Genomic DNA, 22,219 nt, shown 5'->3' on the forward strand with positions numbered 1-22,219 from the left:
TTCGTATTTTACGAGAGGAATCGTTGTTATTCGTTTTTCATTCCTTTTGCAAAAAGATGAAAATATATTTATTTTATAGTGGTGGCGGCGTCACGCTTTGTGAGCGCAATGAAACTTTATGTTTCTGCTTCAATCTGAAATCAGAACATAATCATCCTCTGTTTGGAAATAATCATCATGCTGAGGTCTGATTTGAAAAGATTATTAGAATTAAAAGACCAACCAAAAAATGTTGCTGTAAATATTTTTTTGGTGGCTAATGATACCAAAAGAATTTTTTTAAATACTAATTTTAAGCAAATCCTCGAGAGTTGTTAGAATGGGATCTTGTTCCATCAGTTAACCCTCCTCTAGTTCGATATTAACATTTGTAATTTTTTGGATATTTTTCCGATTAGCAAATTGAGTTAGATTTATGAATTTAGTTGAGGAACTCAGGACGTTTATGCAAAAAGGAGAGAGGAGGTTAGAATGCAAAATGGGAAATTGAGTTGGAATGAAAGTGACTGTATATCAGTTAGGTTTTACAGGCAGTTTTTTTTTGCAAATCTAAGCTGTGATTGGCCGTTGTTAATCGGCGACTTTCGGAGATATTTTGGGCGTCGTATTTTCTGCGGCACTCGTTTTCAATGTTGTGGTTTTTTCCACTCTTGTTTATTTCGTGGTTTTTTCTTTTGGTTATTCTGTTTGTTAAGAAGAAGCGGTTAAAAAATCTTATTCGCTTATGCGGTTGTTAAATTGTAACAACTGCATTCCCTTTCCCGATTGCAGGGGGGAAAAATAAATAACATCTCTTCATAAGAGAGAACTAAAAGCAAAATCATTTTATAGCTCTTTGGTTGCTTTTATCATTTATTCAGTAAATTCTTTAGTTCTATTTAAAAAATTACTTTTATCGCGCCTGATGATAATTTAGTTGATTTATTTGAGTGATTTTAAAATTTGAGAGAGAAGTTGGGTTTTAATCACGAAGCCTTGCTGGAGGACAAGGAAGTCGAAAGAAGGGTTTGTTTTTACGATGGGTTGGTGGGAGAGGGATTAAATTTGACACCGATAGAGATGATGCTCTGGATGGACAGGAGTTTCAACTGGAGCTTCCCTGTGTTAATTTCTGAGGAGCTGTTTGAGCTGGGCTCACTTCAGAGTCAAAACCACGCGAAAATTATATGGAGTCCATGGATTGGCGTTGATTTGGTTTCAGTGGATACAATTGACTTTTTGTCCATAGTTCTTGGACAGGATGTAAGTCTCGTTAGCTATACAACCAAAACAAAAATTTGATTGAATTTTTTTTATTCAAGTGAGATGGCAACAAAAAAATATATAGAAAGATTATTTTTGATTTAGTTCCAAGAGTAATTCTTTAAAATACCTGAATGTGAAGACGACTTCAGAAGTAGAAAAATAGAATTTGGTATAATGTTGGAGGGGATCTACCAGGCATGTTGGCAGCCCAATTCAGTTCTGCAGATTGCAGTGAGGAGCCTGAGTAATGCTGCGGAGAACTCTCTAGATAAGATGGCATGAGAAATATATCAAATTCCTTGCGGTTATAAATTCGCCAGAATACAAAAAAAATTTAAGTTTGATGTATATAAATTAATTTAAAGTTTTGTTGTTTTGTTTAAAAAGATTTAAAACAAAAGATAAAGGCCATAAAAAAAATTTTGTTCGGCCAATGAGCAGTGAAGGTTTATTATTTCTTTTTGATTTTGCCAATTGGACTAGATGGATAAGTAGTTCTATAAACTTTTGTCCGTTTAGGTCTTTTAGATTGAGAAACTGATCTGATGTTTTCATAGAAACTTTCCTGAGAGCTATGAGGAATAATTGTCTTATCAGCAAAGCTATCTGATGATTCAAATAAACGAGAGAAATCAGGGGGACGGGGAATATTACATTGTGTTGTTATATTGGGGTGGCGGTGGCCGAAGTTATTTCTAGGACTAGTATTAGCACTTATACTGGCGGCGGCACTTATACTTAGCACTTATAGATTGACTAGTAGAAGATTAGGGTTTTATCAATAGGATAGGGAGTGGAACTGCGAATAGGTCTAAGATTTTAGTCAATCGCAGTTGCATCGAACAAAGTTTCGCTGCCTGAAGCATAGTTTCTCTGCCTGAATCCAATGATTGTTCAGGTACAACTGTTTTCTTTGGTTTCCAATTGTAGAGTCAAGCTCAGTCATCTGTTGATAACCATTGTTTACTTCTGGTCAATATGCATATTGCAGATTTTCAATCTGTTTAGGTTTATTGAAAGAGTTGATTTGTGGATATGTTATATGGTCAGAGGAATCACTTGAAAACAAATCTCCAGATTACTCTTGCAGTTGTTTGGGCATTTGTTTCTCTTTAGGGAAGTGTTCAACAATTTTTGTGAAACTTCCGTGATTTTTTCAATTACGGTATATGGTCCGGATCGTAAAATTAGATGTTTTTGGGATATTAATTTTGGTTTAGATCTGTTTTCTACTTACACTTTTTTGCCTTCGTTTATAGGCCGTCCTAATTTAAAATGATTTTGGAACATGTGGGCCTTATTAGTGATACGGCGGCCTTGAGTATAGGTGTTACCATGAATATTTCTGAAGAAACGTCTAAAGTACCGGGTTAAGTATTTATTTTGGACTTCGACTTTTCCGCTAGTCCGAGCCGATCATGTTGTTCTTGGTCTTACTGTTATCCCAAACTCGGAGGACCAATGAGAAAAATTGTTAAACATGAATGCACTTCCATTGTAATGAATAATTTTAGGTGGGATACCAAATGTTGTGATATATTTGTCTAAGAGCTTAATGGTTTCTTTAGAGTCTGCATGGGTGCATGGGTATACTTTGAGATCTATCACAATTAAGCAAAAACTTTTTTACTGTGGCTTGATGGTCTGAGTGGACCATTATGATCGATGTGGATTGTTTTCATTGGCATTGTTTCTAATTGTCCCCACTGCTGCAAGGGTGCTTCATTCAGATCTTTTCTTTTAGGTTTATTCTTCTGACATTCTAGACAATCATGAAGAAGCATGTTGAACCATTTATGGAGTCCAGGCCAATAAAATTATCTTTTGCTTATTTCCAAAATTTTTGTTTCATCGTGATGACCACAAAGAGGATGTTTATGAGCTAGTTCAAAGCAATTTAACACTAGTGAGATGAGCAAGCAAATTTTTGGACTCTTAGTGTAGTCATCATTATATTCATTAATAACTAGAAGATCATGTTGGTCTTCATTGAATAATTATTCAAATGGCCTGATATAAGCTTTCAATTTAATTTCTTCGCTGTAAAAAAATGTGTTGTTTCTTTCTGGCTTTTCGTTTTGCTTTATGCAATTTTTAATGTCTATGATTACCGTATCATTAGGTTTCTCTTGCATAAGTGTTTCAACATTTCTGTTTCTCCACCTTGATTCTCCGAAGTATAATTCCCTTGGCATTTTTGGTATTCGTACTGAAAAGATTTTCGTCAAACATCTTCAAAATGAATGAAATTTGAATCAAGTAGCATACTTTGTTCTTGCCTTAGCTTGGACAAATGCCTTTATTGCTAAATTTTTGTGCTTTGACATATATCTACAAATCTACTCACCGGATTTTTGTAATATCAAAAAAAACGTTTGGCACTGGAACTCCGACGTCATCAGCACCCATAGGATGTAAAAAAACTAGGCTAGTAAATTGAATAAGATTACATCATAACACTTCAAAAATTACTGGCTTTTGAAATGAAACTAATGAAGTTCGAAATGACGCCGCGCTGTAAAAACAACATGAAAAACTTTGCCTAAGTTCTTACATGATGCGATTGAAAAGAATATTGTTGGTATTTTGTTGGAAATGGTTGGTGTTTTAGAGAGGGAGGTTGGGGTGTTATAAGAGACAATTTTTGGAATGAATTTCAGTAGTTTTTAGCTTCTATTTATACTCAATCGGGAAATGTTATAAGATTACAACGTTTCAGGTTTAATGCATAATTCTTATCGGAAAAATTTAAAAATATATATATATATATATATTTATAGGGGCGGATCTAAAATTTTCTCGAGGGGGGCGGCTTTTCACAAAACTTTTGAATTTTAGGTCGACCAAACTGATTTTTGAGGTCTCCCAGACTCATTGAGCTCTCGTTTTTGTCGGCGAGTTGCCAAGGTTGAAATTCTAAAAAAGAAGCGTCAATTAAACGAGAAAGAAAGCACGAAAGATATAAAGATATTCGAGGACCTCACTAAGGCGAGACTCAACTTTCTTGAACTGATGAAAGGAGACAACCGTATTACTTCGGCTTGGTCAAGAGAGGGAACTCTCTTCTATCAGATGAAAAATGTCAATTACATAAAGAAAATAACCGGGCTCTACGAAGGCGGGAATTTGCTTAAATATTCAGTCAATGATGTTATGAGTTGCTTTACTGGTATTTTCTATCAATCGGAGTCCCCCTCCGGAACCTAAAATTTCAGTGCTACATATAAACGTTCGCTCTTTGAAAGGTCATCTAAGTGAATTGGAAGCACTAGTATACAGTCTTGAGTCTCCTCCTTCTATTTGATGTCTATCAGAAACATGGCTAACAGAAAACGATGACAGTAAATGCTATCTCATTGATGGCTTTAATAAGTAACATGTAACAGAAAAAGCCGTGGAGGTGGTGTAATGATACAAATACGTGAAGATTTCAAGCTCCTAAAACAAACTACCACGAGCATCGATGAATGCACCCTTGTGTCAATTGAAAAAAGTAACTACCAGTTTAAAATAGCCGTATTATACAACCCTCCTAGAATAAACAAATTAACATTTATTGATCAACTTGATAAATTTTTGGAAGATAACTCCTCACCCTCAATTCCCTTTTTTATCTGTGGCGATTTTAATATTGACATTTCAAAAGTTAATCAACTATCTAACAACTAGCTGAATTGCGTTTTTTCGAATGGGTTTGAACTTGGCGATACCAAAGGAACAAGAGTTACTTATACAACAAATACATGTCTAGATCATTTCATTTATCAAAATTTAACCGAAACAGACCACCAAGTCCTCGAATACCAAAACTTCTCGGATAATTTCTCTATCATCTTGCAATGGACTCTTCCATATTTAATAAATCGAGAAAACCGTTTATTTCGTGACCTACAATTTATTAAAAGCAAGCATAAATCAGATATGTATATAAACGCTTTACATACTGAGCTAAGTGATAATATACAAATTTGCCATTCTACTGATCCATCGGAATCCTTTAACAGTTTTTCTGCGGCTTTCAACAAGATTACAACATACTTTGCACCCATGAGAATAAACAGAAAACCTGAGTTCCAAAAACCAAAGTGGTTCAACAATACGTTAAAAAATTTACGCACCAAAAGAAATAGAGCCCACCGTTTATGGAAAAGTAATCCAATAAATCATTTAATATTAGAAAATTTTAAAAACTTAAGATCTAAGTTAGAAAAAGAAATTAAATCGGCGAAAAGAAAATACTATAATAAGAAATTTACAGCATGTATAGGAGACTCAAGACAAACATATAAACTACTCAATGATTTAAGTGAAAAAAATACTAAAGATGCAAGTGTTCCAGTGCTTGAATCCTGTCTGCAGCACAAGGAAGCTCCGTCAACATTTGATATTGCTGAGAGATTTAATAATTTCTTCTCAGCTATAGGCACAGAGCTTAAGAAAAATTTAGATTACTTACCATTGCCATCTCTTAATCAGGCTGAGCAGTCGGTTTTTCTATATCCTGTTACAGAATGTGAAGTGCAAAAAATCATCGACAATCTTGATAATAAATCTTCATCGGGAGACGACAATAAAAACAACATATTAGTTAAATTATCGGCACCAGCAACCATTCCTTACTTAGCTTCTTTAATTAACAACTCCTTTATACAGGGCATTTTTCCAGATAGATTAAAAAGAGCGAACGTTATCCCTATGCATAAAAGTGGATCAAGAGTTGTAGAAAACAATTACAGACCAATATCTCTCCTAATAGTGTGGAGTAAAAACTTTGAGAGAGCCATGTACACAAGAATTTATAATTATCTAGAAAACTTCTCACTAATTTATTTTAGGCAGTTTGGTTTTCGATCAAAACACAGTACTGTCGATGCACTAGTTGATTTTACTGAAAAAATATGTTCCCATGGCAATAAAAGCATAATTAGTTTCTTCTTTGATCTGAAAAAAGCCTTCGACACAATAGAACATAATATTCTGTTACAAAAACTCAAATCATACGGTATCAGAGGAAATGCGCATAAATGGTTTAGATCATATCTAAATGAAAGAATTCAACGTGTAGAAATTAAGGAAATTTCTTCAAACTGGTCGACTATTAAATGTGGTGTCCCTCAAGGATCTATTTTAGGTCCGTTACTATTTCTTATATACATTAATGACCTACCTCATGCATGCAATTCAACAGAAATGGTCCTTTTTGCCGATGATACAAATGTCACAGCAATTGGTCAAAGAAATCTACGGGTTGAAGAAGACATTATCAAAATGAACTACTGGCTTAATGCAAATAAATTGATTATAAATATGGATAAAACGGTACAAATGAATTTAAAGACTTCCAATTAAATGACCTTTCAATTAAATAACTGTAACATTAAGAAAGAACACGTGATTAAATATCTGGGTGTATACATTGACTCCAAATTATCGTTCGTTTTGCATATAGACAATGTAAAAATGCGATTAGCCAAGCAATCGGGCATTATTTCCAAGCTACGCTATTACGCACCTAGGCATCAGCTCTTAGAGTACTATCGTAGTAACATCACAACAACAATCCAATATGGTATTCTGGTCTACGGTTACTGCAGTTACTCATCTTTGCTGCCGATTTTTATGCTTCAGAAAAAGATTCTAAAATTAATATTTTTCAGAAACTGTAGGGACCACTCCGAAGACTTTTTCATTAAACATCAAATACTAACAGTCCATGAGCTCCATGTCTATGAATTTCTGAAATTCGTGCTGCGATCGATTAATAAACTTCATAGCGAAAGTTTTTTGAATAATTTATTTGAATTTGAAAATCCATTACGCGAAACCCGTAGGGGAAAAATAAACATGCTAAAAGAAACATTTAGGAAAAGACTATTCGAAAAACACTCAGTGGCGTATCGGGGATCTAGGCTTTATAATATTCTCAGAACAAGGGGTTTACTTCTAAATGATATCGAAAATGCGATCATTGAAAAAATTAAATGTTATTATCATGAATTCAAAAATGGATACCTATTAAATTACAACGAGCTGACATCTTTAGTATTTAATTTTTAAAATGTTTAATTACGAATACCTTGGGTAAATGCTGCAAGACCACCAACTATATATTGCAATTCTTGACGAAAAAAATGATGCTCTGGAGCCTTTTAGTTCAGGAGATATGACAATTTTTGTGATTTTTTGAATTTTTTCTCACTAAAAATTTTTTCAGAAAAAACTTGGAAATTTTTAGAAAAATTAAAAAAAAAAAAAAAAATGTTTCGATATTCATGGTTGAGAGACAGGTCATAGGTATAATTCACTAGAGATCACACGCACACACCATTAAAATGCAGATAATATGGCAATTTCTCTTTCTTTTTTTCACTCTTTTTTCAAATTAATTTTTCTTCCATAATGCTGTTGATGTTATACTAAAGGGCAGCTGTTGGTAGACCGAATGGTCTCGTTTGCTGTCCCTCTCGATTGTATATAAATGATAAATTACTTTAATTTTGTCAATGTATTTACCAATCGAGAAAATAAATTCTTTCTTTCTTTCTTTCCAAAGCACTAAAAAGTCCATGTTTTGACTAAATTTTCTGCGCCGCAGGCAAAACCTTAAAAAAAGGCCAAAATTAGCGTTTTTAGGAATTTTCGGAAAAATTTAAACAAAAAAATGCGTTTTTTTTTTGGCGCGCGCTCCATTCTTAAAGTTAGTATATTTTGGCACCAGAGGCGCCTTTAGAAAATAATTTGGGTCCGTCTACCAAAAATGGATGCCTCAAAACACTACATATATATTGCAGCAAGTGCATCACTGAAATAAGAACAAGTCAGATCCAGAAATCTGAGTTTACTAGCTGCTGAGCTGCTTTGTAGCCGAGTTTATTTAGCTAGAAGCACTATAACTGTGAGAAAAAGTAGAACAAACGCATCAAGAAAGAATATATCTATCGAGGTAATTTCCAGAAATGAATTCCTATGCTGCATTTCTATTAGCTTAATCAATGGATCAAAATATCAAAACCCTCAAGCAGAGGCGGATCTAGGATTTTCTCGAGGGGGGGCAGATTTTCAAAAAAGTTCTCGAAAGTTTTGAAGGCTTTTTCTTTCTTAGTTCGACCAAATTGATTTTTCGAGCTCTCCCAAAGCACTGTTCTGTATATTTTGGCCAAATTTTTTGTGCCGGAGGCAAAGTTTTGAAAAAACAGGCCAAAAAAGGCGTTCTTAAGCAGTTTTTGAAAAATTTTGACCAAAAAATGCGTTTTTTTTTCTGGCGCCGGCTGCCCTTCAAAACTACTATACATTGGTGCGAAGGCGTCTTTAGAAAATGTTTAGGGTCCGTCGCCAACAATGGATATCTCAAAATAGTACAAAGGGGGAGCCTTTGGGTCGGCAGGGGGTCGAATCCCTGAAGAAAAAGATCCGCAACCCCATCCCCCAAATCCACCCCTGCCCTCAAGCAAGATATTTACTTTTTGTGTGCTCGCACTTGATTACAATTTAGCCGAATTTTTTCAGTTCAAACTTAAAAAAACTTTTCAGTTGGGTACTCGTTTAACATCTTTTCTCGTTTTTCTGCCTGGTGTGATAAAAGGATATCACGCAAAAATAAAATTTAGGCATGCTAAACAATTATAGTAATATAGGCAATTTGGACAAAAAATTTTGTAAAAAAAAAACAAGAAAACTTTCAAAATTTAAGAGAAAAAGTTTTTCTTTAAATTTTTCCTAAAAATGAAGCTAAAAAACTCCAAAAACTAGTTTCACTTGCTTAAAATTAAATTTGTAGGTCCTAAATTAGGCATAATTCAGCTGTTGTAAGCCTGCTCGCTGCATTTTTTCGCTCGAACTAGGACGAAAAATCAAAACTTTCAAGCCGGTTTTTCTCGACATTGGGAAAATGTTTTGAAAATTTTTATGCTAGTTCGAATCACGACTGAAAGAGCTTCAAGCCAGTCCGATGATTATCACCCAAATAAATAGTTCCTACTCATTTTTCAAATATCAATTAATACGCTATTTCATCCAGTTAACAAGATTGTGTTACAATTTCTTCGGTAGTTTTGATTCCCTCGTGGATAAAAAATAGTGAACTTGCTGATCGTTTTTTCAATAAAAATATATCATGACGTTCCAAACTACGGACTTTGTCATCATGTTTCCTTTTACGCAATAGAAACGTCAAACGCTTGTTGTTTTTTGATCCGACAATAAAAACGGGGAGGAACTTTGTCTTCAAAATTTTGGCAATTTTTTAATTGTTTTCCAAGCAAAATCAAGTATCAAAAATAATCATCGGTAAACAAAGATATAACATATCAAAACCTTGACAATAAAAAAAATTCCATGAAGTTTGAAGTCCAATTTTGAGCTAAAGAACGTATATAGCAAGCTTCTAATACCCTTACACTAGTAGAGTTAAAACTCAAGTTAAGCTATGAAATCAAGTTAAATTGTTAACTTTTTTATCACGTGAAATAGTTTTCAATTTTTTTCCCAGTGCTTTTTTTGGATGAAAGTTTGTAAAACTAATGCTGAAACAATTGAAACAATTTTTGAAGGTAATTTGATTTATTAAATTTTTTTTTCATGCGGATTTATGTTCTCAATTAGAATAATTTTATTTTTACCATCAAAATTCGAGGCTTTTGCTCAGATAATTTCATCACAATATGGACAAAAAACGACGCAAGTTTTTTTTTTTTTAAATCATTTTCTAATGTATTTATATTCGGAAACTTCTGTGCTAACTCAGAACTGTGAAAACTCGGAAAACTCAGAATTGGAAAAAATTACCATGTATGAGCTGTTTCACAGAGTTTTTTTGTGTGCTATCTCAATGAGTTTCTCAACTCATTCTATCGAGAGTGATAACATCGATTCAATTTTACAAACATTGTTCATCAGTTTTTTTTTATCAATTTGAACTTCTGCCGACAATTAGTACAAATTACCTTCGCGTGTCTCACCTAGAATTTCTTTTCTCACAAAATTTCGTGTCCATTTGAGGTGTTATTTTAAACACTATCCAATTAAACCATCTAAAGTTTTAGAATTTTGAATGCTTGAGTATCAAATTTTTTGCGTTCCCTTTCTCCTATCTCAGCCTTTTTTTTCTATTTTCTGCCGTTTCCTGATAAGCAGGTTATCTTTAATCGAACTGTTATTTTGAATAAAAAAGAAAAAAACTTCATTTGTTTGCTCACTTTTCCACATTTATTCTTTCTAAAAGACAGTGTAACCTTGAAGGCAAAAAAAAAACATTTCAATGCTCAGTGTCTGAAAATTTGTGGAAAAAATTGTTGCAAAGTATGTTGCTTGAATTGCTAGTAGATGTGAAGTGGACCCTGTTTGCTATGTAATTGTCAAAAAGGAAAACATTTATAGGCAATCAAAGAACCTACAAGCGTCGTCAAACCTTAATCAAAGGTAAATAAACGCAACGAAATCAATTTTCCAGTCGTAATAATTTTTTGTTCTTTTTTGTTTCTAAAAAAACGCTAAATTTATTGAAGCTCATTGTTGATTTTTCGCGGTTTGGACTTGATTTTTTAATTTAAATCATTTTAGCTAAAAGAAACTTTCCATCCGAAGAACTGTGAAAGACTTTTAGATACGAAAATAGGTTTGAATTTTAAGAATTGGCAGTGGAAAAATATTCTTTTCGACCCCTTTTTCTCTAATCGATATACTTATATTAAGAAAAACAACAAAAATCAAAGTTTTTAACATGATTTACCTTTCTCTGAAACCAAGATGTTTAGTTCACTTGCGATACATCACAAAACTAGTATAAAAAATAAGTTGAAAAGTAGACAACAGCTACAGAAAGAAAGTTATTAGAACATTGTCGAAAAAATCCTATTATGACACACAGTTTTTTGAAGCTTGTTAGTGCTGACGGAACTGTTAAAGAGATTAGAATCGAAAAGTAAACCGACAAAACGTGGGTCTGTGGGTAGACCTTTGTTGATTCGAATTTTTTTTCATAAAATAAGTTTCAAGTACACAGACATTATTTTTGACTGTTAAATGATGTAAATTGAGGCGAACAAGCCGCTACAAGATAAACGTAAGTTTTTCATGCCATACAATGTCTTAAGCGGGGAAAAACGGCAAACAAAAACAAAGTTGAATCGAACCAACATTTTCACAACTTTCAATCAAATGAGAATTTCATTTGCATTCTGGCTGAAAAACTTTCTGTCGGCCCAAATATGCCAGACTTTTCCAAAATTATCAGTGATTTTGTTAAATAAGTTGAAAACTTTAAAATAATCTATATTAGTTATTCGCAAGCTTGTTACTAAATAAGCCAATCTTTTTTTGACCTTTTTTGAATTAATTTAATTTATTTGTGCTATCAAATGGTTATGTTTGAGCTAGCACATAAATATATTGATGATAATTATTGCCATTCCATTCTCGGAAAAAAACATCCAAAAAACGTTTCAAAAAATTAAGAACAATTTTTCTTTGTTAAATTTGTTAAGTCTTTGAGTGCATCAATAAAGTACAACTACCCACAGCATACTACTACCTACTACTACTACCTACAGAACATCTGACCAGCTTTAACAGGTTTTCAATTCCCTTTGTCGATTTATGGTAACTAATATTTTGTTTACAGACTCTAAAAAGTTACTACTCTCATTTTTATGATACAAAAACTAAACTGGGATAATCAGAACAATAATTATGGATGTGGCAACTGTAATTTGATCTACACAAGCAAAAAGTATATCCATCAGCAGTATACTTTAGCCTGCTCATTACTTTCAGAGTGAATTGAAAACACTGCGAAACACAGTTGTTTTTTCATTGTTGAATGCACCAGAAAAGTTTTGCCTATTTGATCAAATATACATAGGTCAAAGATAACAACAGTGAAGAGAATGAGCAAAATTGTCAAAACAATTGCAATTATTTTCCTCAAAAACTCATTTTTTGGCTGCTGGATATATTATCCAATTGAAGAATTGGATTTAAAGCTATCCTGGATACTTTCCTGAAATAATTTGCATGAAAAAATGACGCACCTCTTTTTTCAACATTAACGCTAAAAATTAGAACCCTCGGTGGGTTGTTGGCTAATTAAACATGGTTCGGAGCATAATTTTTTTCTAGTGAGCAAACCCAGTGAAAGTTCAGTAAGCCAGAGAATGTAGTGAAAAGATCTACTTTGTAGAACATTTATTTTCACATCCCTTTCCCAAACTGTTCAAAAAACCATGAAGTTTTTTTATTTAGCGCTGAAATTGCTTTTGCGACTCGAAAATGAACTAAATTAAAAAAAAAGAAAAAGAGTTTTTTTATTTCTGAATTTGATAAACATCCATCGCATTTTGATAAACATCCAGCGCTGAAAAGATTTTTTTGCGACTCGAAAATGAACTAAAATAAAAAAAATGAAAAAAAGTTTTTTTTTGTTTCTGAATTTGATAAACATCCAACGCAAGTATTTTTACTAATAGATTAAAATTTTAACAAATCAGTAAACCTACTTTTCAGAATGCCATCTCGCAATGCCATCTTAAGCAAGTTTAAATTTTACTTAAAGTTTCAAAAAACCAAAAGTTTCGAAAAAAAATTGTGGTGAACTTAAAGCGATCGCTGAATTGAAATTGATAGTTTTTCTGTGCAATGTCAAGACAGCTAGAGTATATGTATAGAAATTCGAAAGTTTTGTAAGCGCATCAGGTTATTACAATTTCAAACAAATGAGATTTAAAAAGTCCATAGAAGCAATAATATTTTGATAATCTGGCTCAAAATAGCTATCTAAAAAGCTAAACAAAAACTCAAAAAAGAAAATGAAATCGACAAACTCATTTCAAAATTTTATTAAATTTCCGTATTTTTAAAGAATCTTTTATATTTTTTTCATGCAAAATAGACCTCGAGAGCGTAATAAGAATGACATAAAAATATCTAGCGCGGAAATCCTTATATTGCGTTGTTCGATAGATATATTTTTTCAAATTAGTGTCGTTGTGTTTGGGTGGTGTCATAAAAAGGTCTGAACAAATGCCTACATGCGATTCGACAGTCATAGTAAAATCTACAATTTTTCGACAGTCATAGTAAATCTAAAAGGAAAAAAAATTGTCTAAAATGATAGAAAAACAAACAAGACTGCTCGTATCAGGGCGAAGCCCTGAATGTTCCGACTGCCTATTAAGGTTTATGGAGCAGCAGTAATAACATAAAAAATTAAAAGAAATAAAATGAAATGAAATTTTTTTTTTAAATTTGAAACTTTTTATGGAAATCATCCCCCCACACGCCATATAAAGTATAAAAAGATAGATTTTGTTCCTTGTAACAAATCAATTATGGCACATAAGCTTCGTTTAACCAATTTGGAACGATTTATAAGACGGATTAAATCTCCGCTTACGCGTTAATAGCGCGAATTATATCGCGCGTTAATTGTCCCAAGTTGGTCAAAATGACCAAAATGGCAATCTTTAAACCCTCATAACTTTACGAAAAATGACCACAGGTAAAATATCTTTTCAAATTTGAGCTCAGGATAACAATACCTTTTGAATGATAATAAAAAAATTCCGTCAAAAATGGCTAGTTAAAAAGTCGAAGTTTGTCTGAAGAAAAAAAAACCCACCCCGAGCACAAATATTCCGTTACTTTCGTATCGAAAGTCAGAACAACCAGCATTCGAAAGTCGAAACAAAAAATCATATAAAGATTAAAGCCTTTTTCTTAAATTTTTTAAATGTTTTTGTGAATATTTTTGAATTTTTGACGTGTTTCATTCTCAAAATGCCCCTAAAAAATTTTCGAAAACTAATTCTAATGAAGTAAAAGTAAATTTTTAGGGCTTGAATAAAAGGTTCGCGATATATCACTAAATTCATTCCAATGATTGTTTGCGAAACCTGGTTTTTCAATAGTCGGAACAATAAAAACTTCCAAGTTGTCCTAGAAACTTACAACTTTTTTCATCAGAATCAGACTTCTGCTCGATATCTGGTAACTCAAAGAAGCTCGAGGTCATACATGGTATCACAGTAAGATTTTTTCGGTCAGATTTCATAATGAAAACAAAAAATTGTCTCAGTGCCGAGGAATATGTTGCGACTTTTTGTCTGTTCTGATATACTAGTATTCAGCAAACAGAAAATCTTTTTTCTTTTCTATGATGTAATGTTATAAGTTGTGAAAAACATGGTGATTCAATGTGCCGTAACTAAGGAATTTGGTTTGTTTATGGCTTGGAGGAATCTTTATTTTAAGACACCAAAAAAAATTAATAAAACAACAATTTTTCCTTTTTTTTTGCAATTATAGCTGGATTCAGCTGTTAATAGCGACCGGCTACTTTTGGTTTGCATTCACCTTTTCAGATTATACAAATTCGGTTTTTAAAATTTGGACTTCAATTGGGAAATAAATTGAAAAAGAGTAGAAATTTAGGTGGTTCTGGTTTGTTAAGAATTGAAGCAATCGGCTTTCTATTTGGCTCATTGTTCGGTTTAGTTTATATCCTTCTTTCAAACAGTTAAATTCCTCAATCATAACTCATAAATAGCATTAATGGATTTAACATACAAATTATGACAACTTTTTAGGAGAGCCGCGAAGTCACTTGACATATTAACAACTCAGACGGTAGTGATCGGCTAAAAAAGACAAACAAGTACATCGTATCGTGATTACAGGTTGTCACAAGACAGAAGAAAAGGAATTTACATTTCATTTCTCCACTGCTTATTAATTGATTTGCAGGAGCTTTTAACGGGAACTGAAAAGTGCTAATGAGTCTCCGCCAATCAATATCGGCAAACTGCAGCTTCCCTTCAAGATACAAATTTCCTCATCTTTCAAAATAATTACAAAAGAATTCTTTTATTCATCCCATAATGTAATTATGCATTATTAGCTACTTAAAAACTAGACATTTCATTTTACAAGCAATTCAGAATTTTATTCGTATGGGAGAGAAAAGATAAGAGCAAGGATATATTTTTCAAGTGAGCTCGGGGCGCATTTGACAGATTTCAGAGGTGACCAAAATTGAGCAATTTCTCACCCATTTTTGATATTTTTCGACCGCTAGGAAAAAATTACACAAATTTATCAGCAATTTAGTCTCCCAATTCTGTTCACACCCAGATTATGATAAAATCTGCAACTGAAACCCGTTAAGTTCGCATTTTATGGGAAACTTTTTGTCTCCTTCTATTTCGAGCAAAAAAAATAGTCTATAAATTGAATTTAAAACAAAAGGTTAGAATAAAAGCGGTTTAAGCCTTGAAAAATGTTTATTGTTAAATCTCTTGAGATATTAGAGATTGCTTTCAAAAAGTTTCGAGGGCTCCAACCGCCACAGACTTTTTGACGCAATCTTAACCGTCAATACTCAATAAACAATTTCAAAGAGTGTCCCAAATATGAATAATGACCTCCATTTTTTATTGCCTGACAATCATATTTGTAATTTATAGCCTTTCACCTAGTTCCAGGTTGGAATAAAAAAGAATTGATAAAAAATCAACCTTAAAATATTTTTGCATAGAAAATATAGGAAAGTTTCGTTAAGATTTTGGGTCAAATCTAAAAAGTGTTTCGTGGAAAGTGAAGCTGTGAGAAATATTACGGTGATTAGAGTTTAAGAAAAAATTAAGGGGCACTGTCTAACAGGTGATTGTATTGTATTGACAGGAGACAACATCAAGAGGGGCTTTTGAGAGGTAGTGAGTTCTTCGCAGAGGTGGGATAATGGGGGAACGAGTGATGTGTTTGCGTGAACAAATGAATACACTCAGAAGTTTTCAGGTGAAGATCAATTACCACTAGACAGTCAAGAACGAATGTATTCGAGGATTGAACTTTTATCATTACTAACAAAAAAGTTACAAAAAAGGTATAGATAAAAATATTAAATGATAGAAATTGTAGAAAACATAGCTTCTAACCTAAAGTGGCAAAAAGGAATCAAACTGAAGCGTGCCCTCTGGGGGGGGGGGGGGGGGGGATTTGACCTCACTTCCCTTCCCCCTTCAATTCTGAATTCTGGTTGCCACATTTTTTGGTTAACCAACCTCAAAAAAATGGTCGGCAGAATTGTTAAAATTTTCGAAAAACCGCCCCCTAAAAAAATTTCTGCGCACGCCACAGCCTCTCTGGTATACTTTTTGAGTGCAGTGATTATTGCCTTTGTTGGCGATGAAATCATTTTAGCTTATTAAGTTGTATGATGTGATTTAAAAAATGGAACCAATTTTAGTTGTCATTTGTTAAAAAATGAAATAACAAAATAATTCTCTTACAGAAGAAAATCAAATGGTAAATGATGCGAATGAGTTTTGTTGTCGCTTTCATAAAAGCAAACTTTGAAATGGAACAATTTTTAATTGTTTTAATTGAATTAAAGATCCTAAAATCATTTTTCTTCGAGTAGTCAAAAGGAGAAAAGCCAAAAAGTGATACTTCTGAAACACTTCATTGAAGTATTGAGCGTCTTGTTTGAAAATGAAGCTCTTACTTTCAATGCAATGGCGAGATGGTGGACCCGCGTTGACCTTTATAGAAGAAAATTGCTTTTCATGCAATTTCATTAATTGAATCTACGGAAAAAATGGTGGTCACACAAGTTTCATACAGTTTCTTAAAACAGCTTCAATGAGAAAATAAAAAACATCTTCAAGCCGTTAGTTTTAACGCCCCCAAACCATAGAAAAGACAGTTCTTCGGGAGTTCCCCAGTTGATAAATTGTCTTGATATGTTAAAAACGACCAATCCTTGGCTGGCAAAATGCATTTAAGACCAATGCAAACTAATATCGTTTCTAACATAATTTTTATGTAGGACTTTAAAAAAAACGAAGTCGAACGAGTATTCGGAAAACGCCGGTAAAAATTTGGTAATATCCACAAAGTTTCTGGACCAGGACTACGCATTAATCGAGTGTCAAAATTAATACCTATGCATCTAATAGACATTCATAACTACAGAGGGACGTTTTAGTTTCACTCGCGAGGCGTCAGCACTGCGGGGGTGTAGTGACGTTTTTGGTTGAAAACTTTATGAAGCCTTTTAAAAAGTGACTTTGACTCGATAATTCACAGCGAGTGCTTTCATTCAACGTATACGGTCCGCGAATGTCATTGCATTTGTTTCCAATATGTCACAGGTAATTAGACAAAATATGCATATTCAATTCACTAGCTTGAACCAGTCAATAATTCCCCTTCAAATTATTCCTTGTACTAGTCGATAAGTCGATTCACACTCAGGCTGTTGCGCAATCAATTCCTATTGGCCAAACCAATGAGCCAATCACAGAACAGCTCCTTTTCCTAACATCCCTCTTCAACTTTCCTTGAATTCCCACATTTCGCTCGAAGTCTGATCCAAATTTGATCGAGTAAAGATAAATCAAAAAATTCTTCGATAAATTTTCGCTAAGCTCCCGAACTGAAAGAAAAACGTAGATAAAATTTTTCAAGTAGAAAAATTACATTGTAAGACTTGGAACTATGGATCTTATATCAGAGATCAATTTTGCATCCTCAGCCTCGCTAGCTTCAGAGAACGTTAACAATGGAGTAAACAACGACGCTAGTTCCCCAACTGGTAAAAACAACCACAGTTTTCTCAACATCGACCATCTAACGAATTGCAGTTCCACTGGAGATATCCAACAACTAGTCGGGGGCATCTCAATTCCTCCCACATCCAAGCAAGACATCACTGGAATCCAACAGAACCCGTCGGCAGTCTGCGATTCTGCATCGTTCACGAATTTCCTCATGTGTCCAGACATTGGATCCCAGTTTTGCTCCAGCGCCACTCAAAACTCATTCAACGCTTGGATCTCAAACCCACCCGACAAAACAAATTCCGGGCTCAACTTTGGAACGTCTCCGTTCCAGACTAACACTTCCGCGAATAATCTGTACAACAATGTTTCTTGTATCCCTACCAGCGCGAAATTTGAGTTCAATACACCTTCGTTTGATTTCAACGCGTACAACCCAGCATCCGCTTGGGCGCCCCTGGATATGTACAGTAACTCAAATATGGCAGCTTCGTACCAATGTCAAAGGAATATTTCAGCGTCGGCATTGAGTGCGTGTTCACCGGCAAAGTTCGCAGCCACATACCCGAGTATAAATGTGAATGGATTCTACTACCCCACGACTTACGCCACGCCATACACTAGATACTCGAGGAACCTTCTCAGTAAGTCCGAAAACTCAGTTGAGGAGAGTTAGATTGATGGTTGAAGCAAAGGTGAAATTAATTTCTAATAAGCCAGAGCCAGATGGAATTTTAAACAATGGCAGAAAAAACGATTCAGCATAAGCTGGTTACAGTAATTAGTCTTAATAATCCTAATAAACTTCCAATAATTTAAATCGATTGACCTCAATCTTTGTGAAACGTAGCAAGGAAAAAAAGAAAAATCAATTTTTTGGCATTGTATTACACCTTCAATTAAAAAGAACTCATTCTTTTATCATTTTCATTAATCATTTTGTTACAATAACAACTACTTTCGTGGTTAACTGCAAGGTTTAATCAATATCTAGTTTAATCAATATCTTAGTTTAATCAATATCTTTTTTCGATTAGCGAAAGACGGCGAAGAGTTAGACACGCGAGACATAGCCCAGCGCATCACTACAGAACTGAAGCGCTACAGCATCCCTCAGGCAGTGTTCGCCGAGAAGGTTCTCTGTCGCTCCCAAGGGACTCTCTCCGATCTCCTGAGGAATCCGAAGCCGTGGAGTAAGTTGAAGAGTGGACGAGAGACGTTTAGAAGGATGGGCAAGTGGCTGGAGGAACCGGAGTTCCAGAGGATGGCCGCTCTCAGAATAGCAGGTCAGTACCTTTCATAGTTCAGTTTTCACCAGCAAAAGATCGGTTAGTTTCAATTGAAAGTTTGGATTTGAAATCCAAAAGTTCTGAATGTGTCAATTACATTAAAAACGCTATTAATTTTTTAAGACACTAAAACAATCCCTAGAGATGCTTTTGATCAAAACTTATTCATTTTGGTCGAATCGTCTATAAAAGTTTTGCAAACACAGTTTTAACAACCTGCAATTATACCGTAACCGCCTACATTTTCAGCATGTAAGAAGAAAGAGGAGGAGCAGCAAGTGATCTCTAAGCCAAAGTTGAGTAAGAAGAGCAGACTGGTGTTCACGGACATCCAGAGACGCACTCTGAGAGCCATCTTCCAGGAGACTCAGAGACCCTCTAAGGAGAGCCAGGTGCAGATAGGGAAGCAGCTGGGACTGGAAGTGAGCACTGTCAGTAACTTCTTCATGAACGCCCGAAGGAGGTTAGAGATAATTATTTTTATAAGTATAAAAAACTGAACTGAACAAGTTTAGCCTCAGTAGGTACTATTTATTGACCTACTGAATTTTTAAAAAACAATTGGCAGTTGCTGCGTCACGAGCCCAGATTTTTGGACCACAGTTATTTTTGTGATTCTGTTTTTTTTTGTGTCAGCCAAGCTTTCTGATTTTTCTAATTGTTCGGACCGCATTCGTTTTATTCTTTTTTTCAGATAATTCTCACTACCTCAAAGGAAGCTCGTAGAGGTCCAAGTGCGGTCTAATAAAGCCCTAATAGTCTTTATTCGAGTTCTTGAAACAATTTAAAAAAATTTTTCCACTGTCAAAAACTGGTCTGATTTTATTTTCAGACCACATTATACGAACCTTGCTGTGAGAGGCTGTACTCGTCATTTCAACTCAACTATCAGTTGATAATTACGTTAGCTATTACAGTGCTGATTCAAATTATCCGGACAAAACTTGAATTTTCAAACGCGTTTTTCTCAATTTGGGTTAAGATTAGACAAAAAAGAAGAGAACAAAAGTTGCTCAGAATTCCATCAGAATTAATATGGTGCGGTTTTTTCTCCGAAATTCTCAACCAAAATTTTACTCCAAGATTGGGTCGTTTTGGCTTTTTTCAATGAATCAAGTATTACGATGAAACTACTTTGTTCATTGATGAAAAATATTTACCACAAGAAGGCTCTTATACAGCCCAACAAAGTTCTAGAAGGGTTAAATCTCCAAAAATTTGAGTTAATTGTTTAAAAATTGTTTTTAAGCAAAAATTTTAGGTTTTATATAGTAAAAATCACGTTTGCTGATTATGAAGCAAAAATATTTTTTCACAGGTTTTTGGAGATTCAACCCTTCAAGAATTTTGTTGGGCTATGTAAGAGGCTTCTTGTGATATATATTTCACATCGATTAATATAGTAGTTTCAGCGTTAAACTTGATTAATCGAAAGAAGCCAAAATGACCCGTTTTTGGGCCAAAATTTTGGCTGGGAATTTCTGAGAAAAAATTGCGCAATATTATTTCAGATGAAATTCTAAGCAGCTTTTGTTCTCTTCACTTTTTGTCTTATCGTAACATAAATTGAGGAAAAACGTGTTTGAAATTTCAAGCTTTGTTCATTTCGTCCATATGATTTAAATCAGCGCTGTATAACTTCACCTTGTTGCAGTTTTTTCTACCTAATTCGGTCACTCTTTGTTAAAAAACATTCGGTCATCTAAAAAAAAAGGAGTTAGAACATCAAAAAAATTTCGACTTTTTTTTTTCAAACTACTTTGGATGTTTTGGTAATTTTTTTCTTCTTAAATTTTTATGGTAGTAACTTCTGTGCTAAATGTTATCAATTGATACCGTAAGACGTTTTGTTGTAGTGCCTGAGTTTGCATGGATATACCACCCGAATTTTATAATTATTCCTATATTGTGGTCGGATCAAAGAGTGTGGTACTAATTAATATATGCAACACGGCCAAAACAAAACAACGAACGCTGCAAATTCATTTAATGTACAAGTAGTATCAATCTTAAAAGATGAAATCTTAGTTTGCTCATAAGATGTAGATGATACTTCGAAACGCATGTAAAACACACACGATAAGTTCCCGCAAACAATTTTACGTTCAAAAACGTAGTTATGTTTGTATTGTGTTCAATTATAATATTAAAATATTATCTATTTATTAATATTTGAATTATTGGTCCGGGTGTTTTAGTTTTATTTGCTTTTGTTTTCCACGCAAAATTAGGTACACGGAAGAGTCATCGGAATGGGTCGAGCAATATACCAAATTGAAATTCTTTCAGTCGAGATTCGAACACTAGAAAATTTTTAAAGGTTTCTTTTTTTCGCAGTATTGAGAAAAACTGGTTACAAATTTTTGATTTTATTTCAATTTAGAGCAAATAAAGTGAGTGATCAGGCTGGGAATCAAAATCTTCAATAAAAATCAAAAAATTTTCAGCAAGAAAATTTGAAGTAAAAACTTTTTTTGATTTTGTAGTCATTGTTCTACAAAAACTCTGGTCCAATTTTCCTGTATTTTTAAGACTTCTGTGTATGCCTAAACTCTAATTTTATGTCAGATCTTTTAATCACACTAAGCCGAAAAAATTACACTAATAAAAAACTTTACTTTTGGTTTTTTAAAGACTGGTCGGAACATCGTGCTACTTGCACAGTGACAGGCTATCCTTATTTTTATTTAATTTTTTGTACAGGTGTGGCGATAGGTGGAAAATGGATGACAACTGTGGGAGTAAAGGGGGATCAGGGGTCAGACAGTCCCTGACATCAGGAGTAGTCCAAGTTCCCCCGTCCCTACAACACCACACTCACACTCCCACCGCCATCAACATCACCACCGCCAATAACCTCAACGTCATCACAGGACTCAACTGTCCAACCATTCCCACCTTATGATTTTGATGAAAAACCAAGTGGGAACACTGTTTATGACAACAAAACTGATTCAGTTAAATTATCAAAACTCTAATTGGAACACAATTACCCAAGTTGACACATTCCCTATTTAAATGTCGTTTAACAGTTCCTTGCTCAGTTAAAAAAGAATTTCAATTATTAAAAAAAGAATTTTGGAGTTGAAGCTTGAATGCGTCAACTGATGTACATTCCACTTGAAAAAAAAA

The 22,219-nt window shown here is 33.9% G+C and overlaps 1 protein-coding gene across 1 annotated transcript; it reads left to right on the forward strand.

Moving 5' to 3' along the window:
- The first annotated feature begins 17,598 nt into the window (after positions 1 to 17,598).
- LOC134848099 (uncharacterized) lies at positions 17,599 to 22,168 on the forward strand. Its single transcript, XM_063865444.1, has 4 exons — positions 17,599 to 18,442; positions 18,836 to 19,084; positions 19,337 to 19,550; positions 21,791 to 22,168. The coding sequence occupies exons 1-4, from the start codon at positions 17,737 to 17,739 to the stop codon at positions 21,990 to 21,992; spliced, it is 1,371 nt and encodes a 456-aa protein (XP_063721514.1). The 5' UTR covers positions 17,599 to 17,736; the 3' UTR covers positions 21,993 to 22,168.
- The last annotated feature ends 51 nt before the right edge of the window (positions 22,169 to 22,219 follow it).

The sequence above is a fragment of the Symsagittifera roscoffensis genome, chromosome 6 (genome assembly GCF_963678635.1).
Source record: "Symsagittifera roscoffensis chromosome 6, txSymRosc1.1, whole genome shotgun sequence".
In the NCBI taxonomy this organism is placed as follows: Eukaryota; Metazoa; Xenacoelomorpha; order Acoela; family Convolutidae; genus Symsagittifera; species Symsagittifera roscoffensis.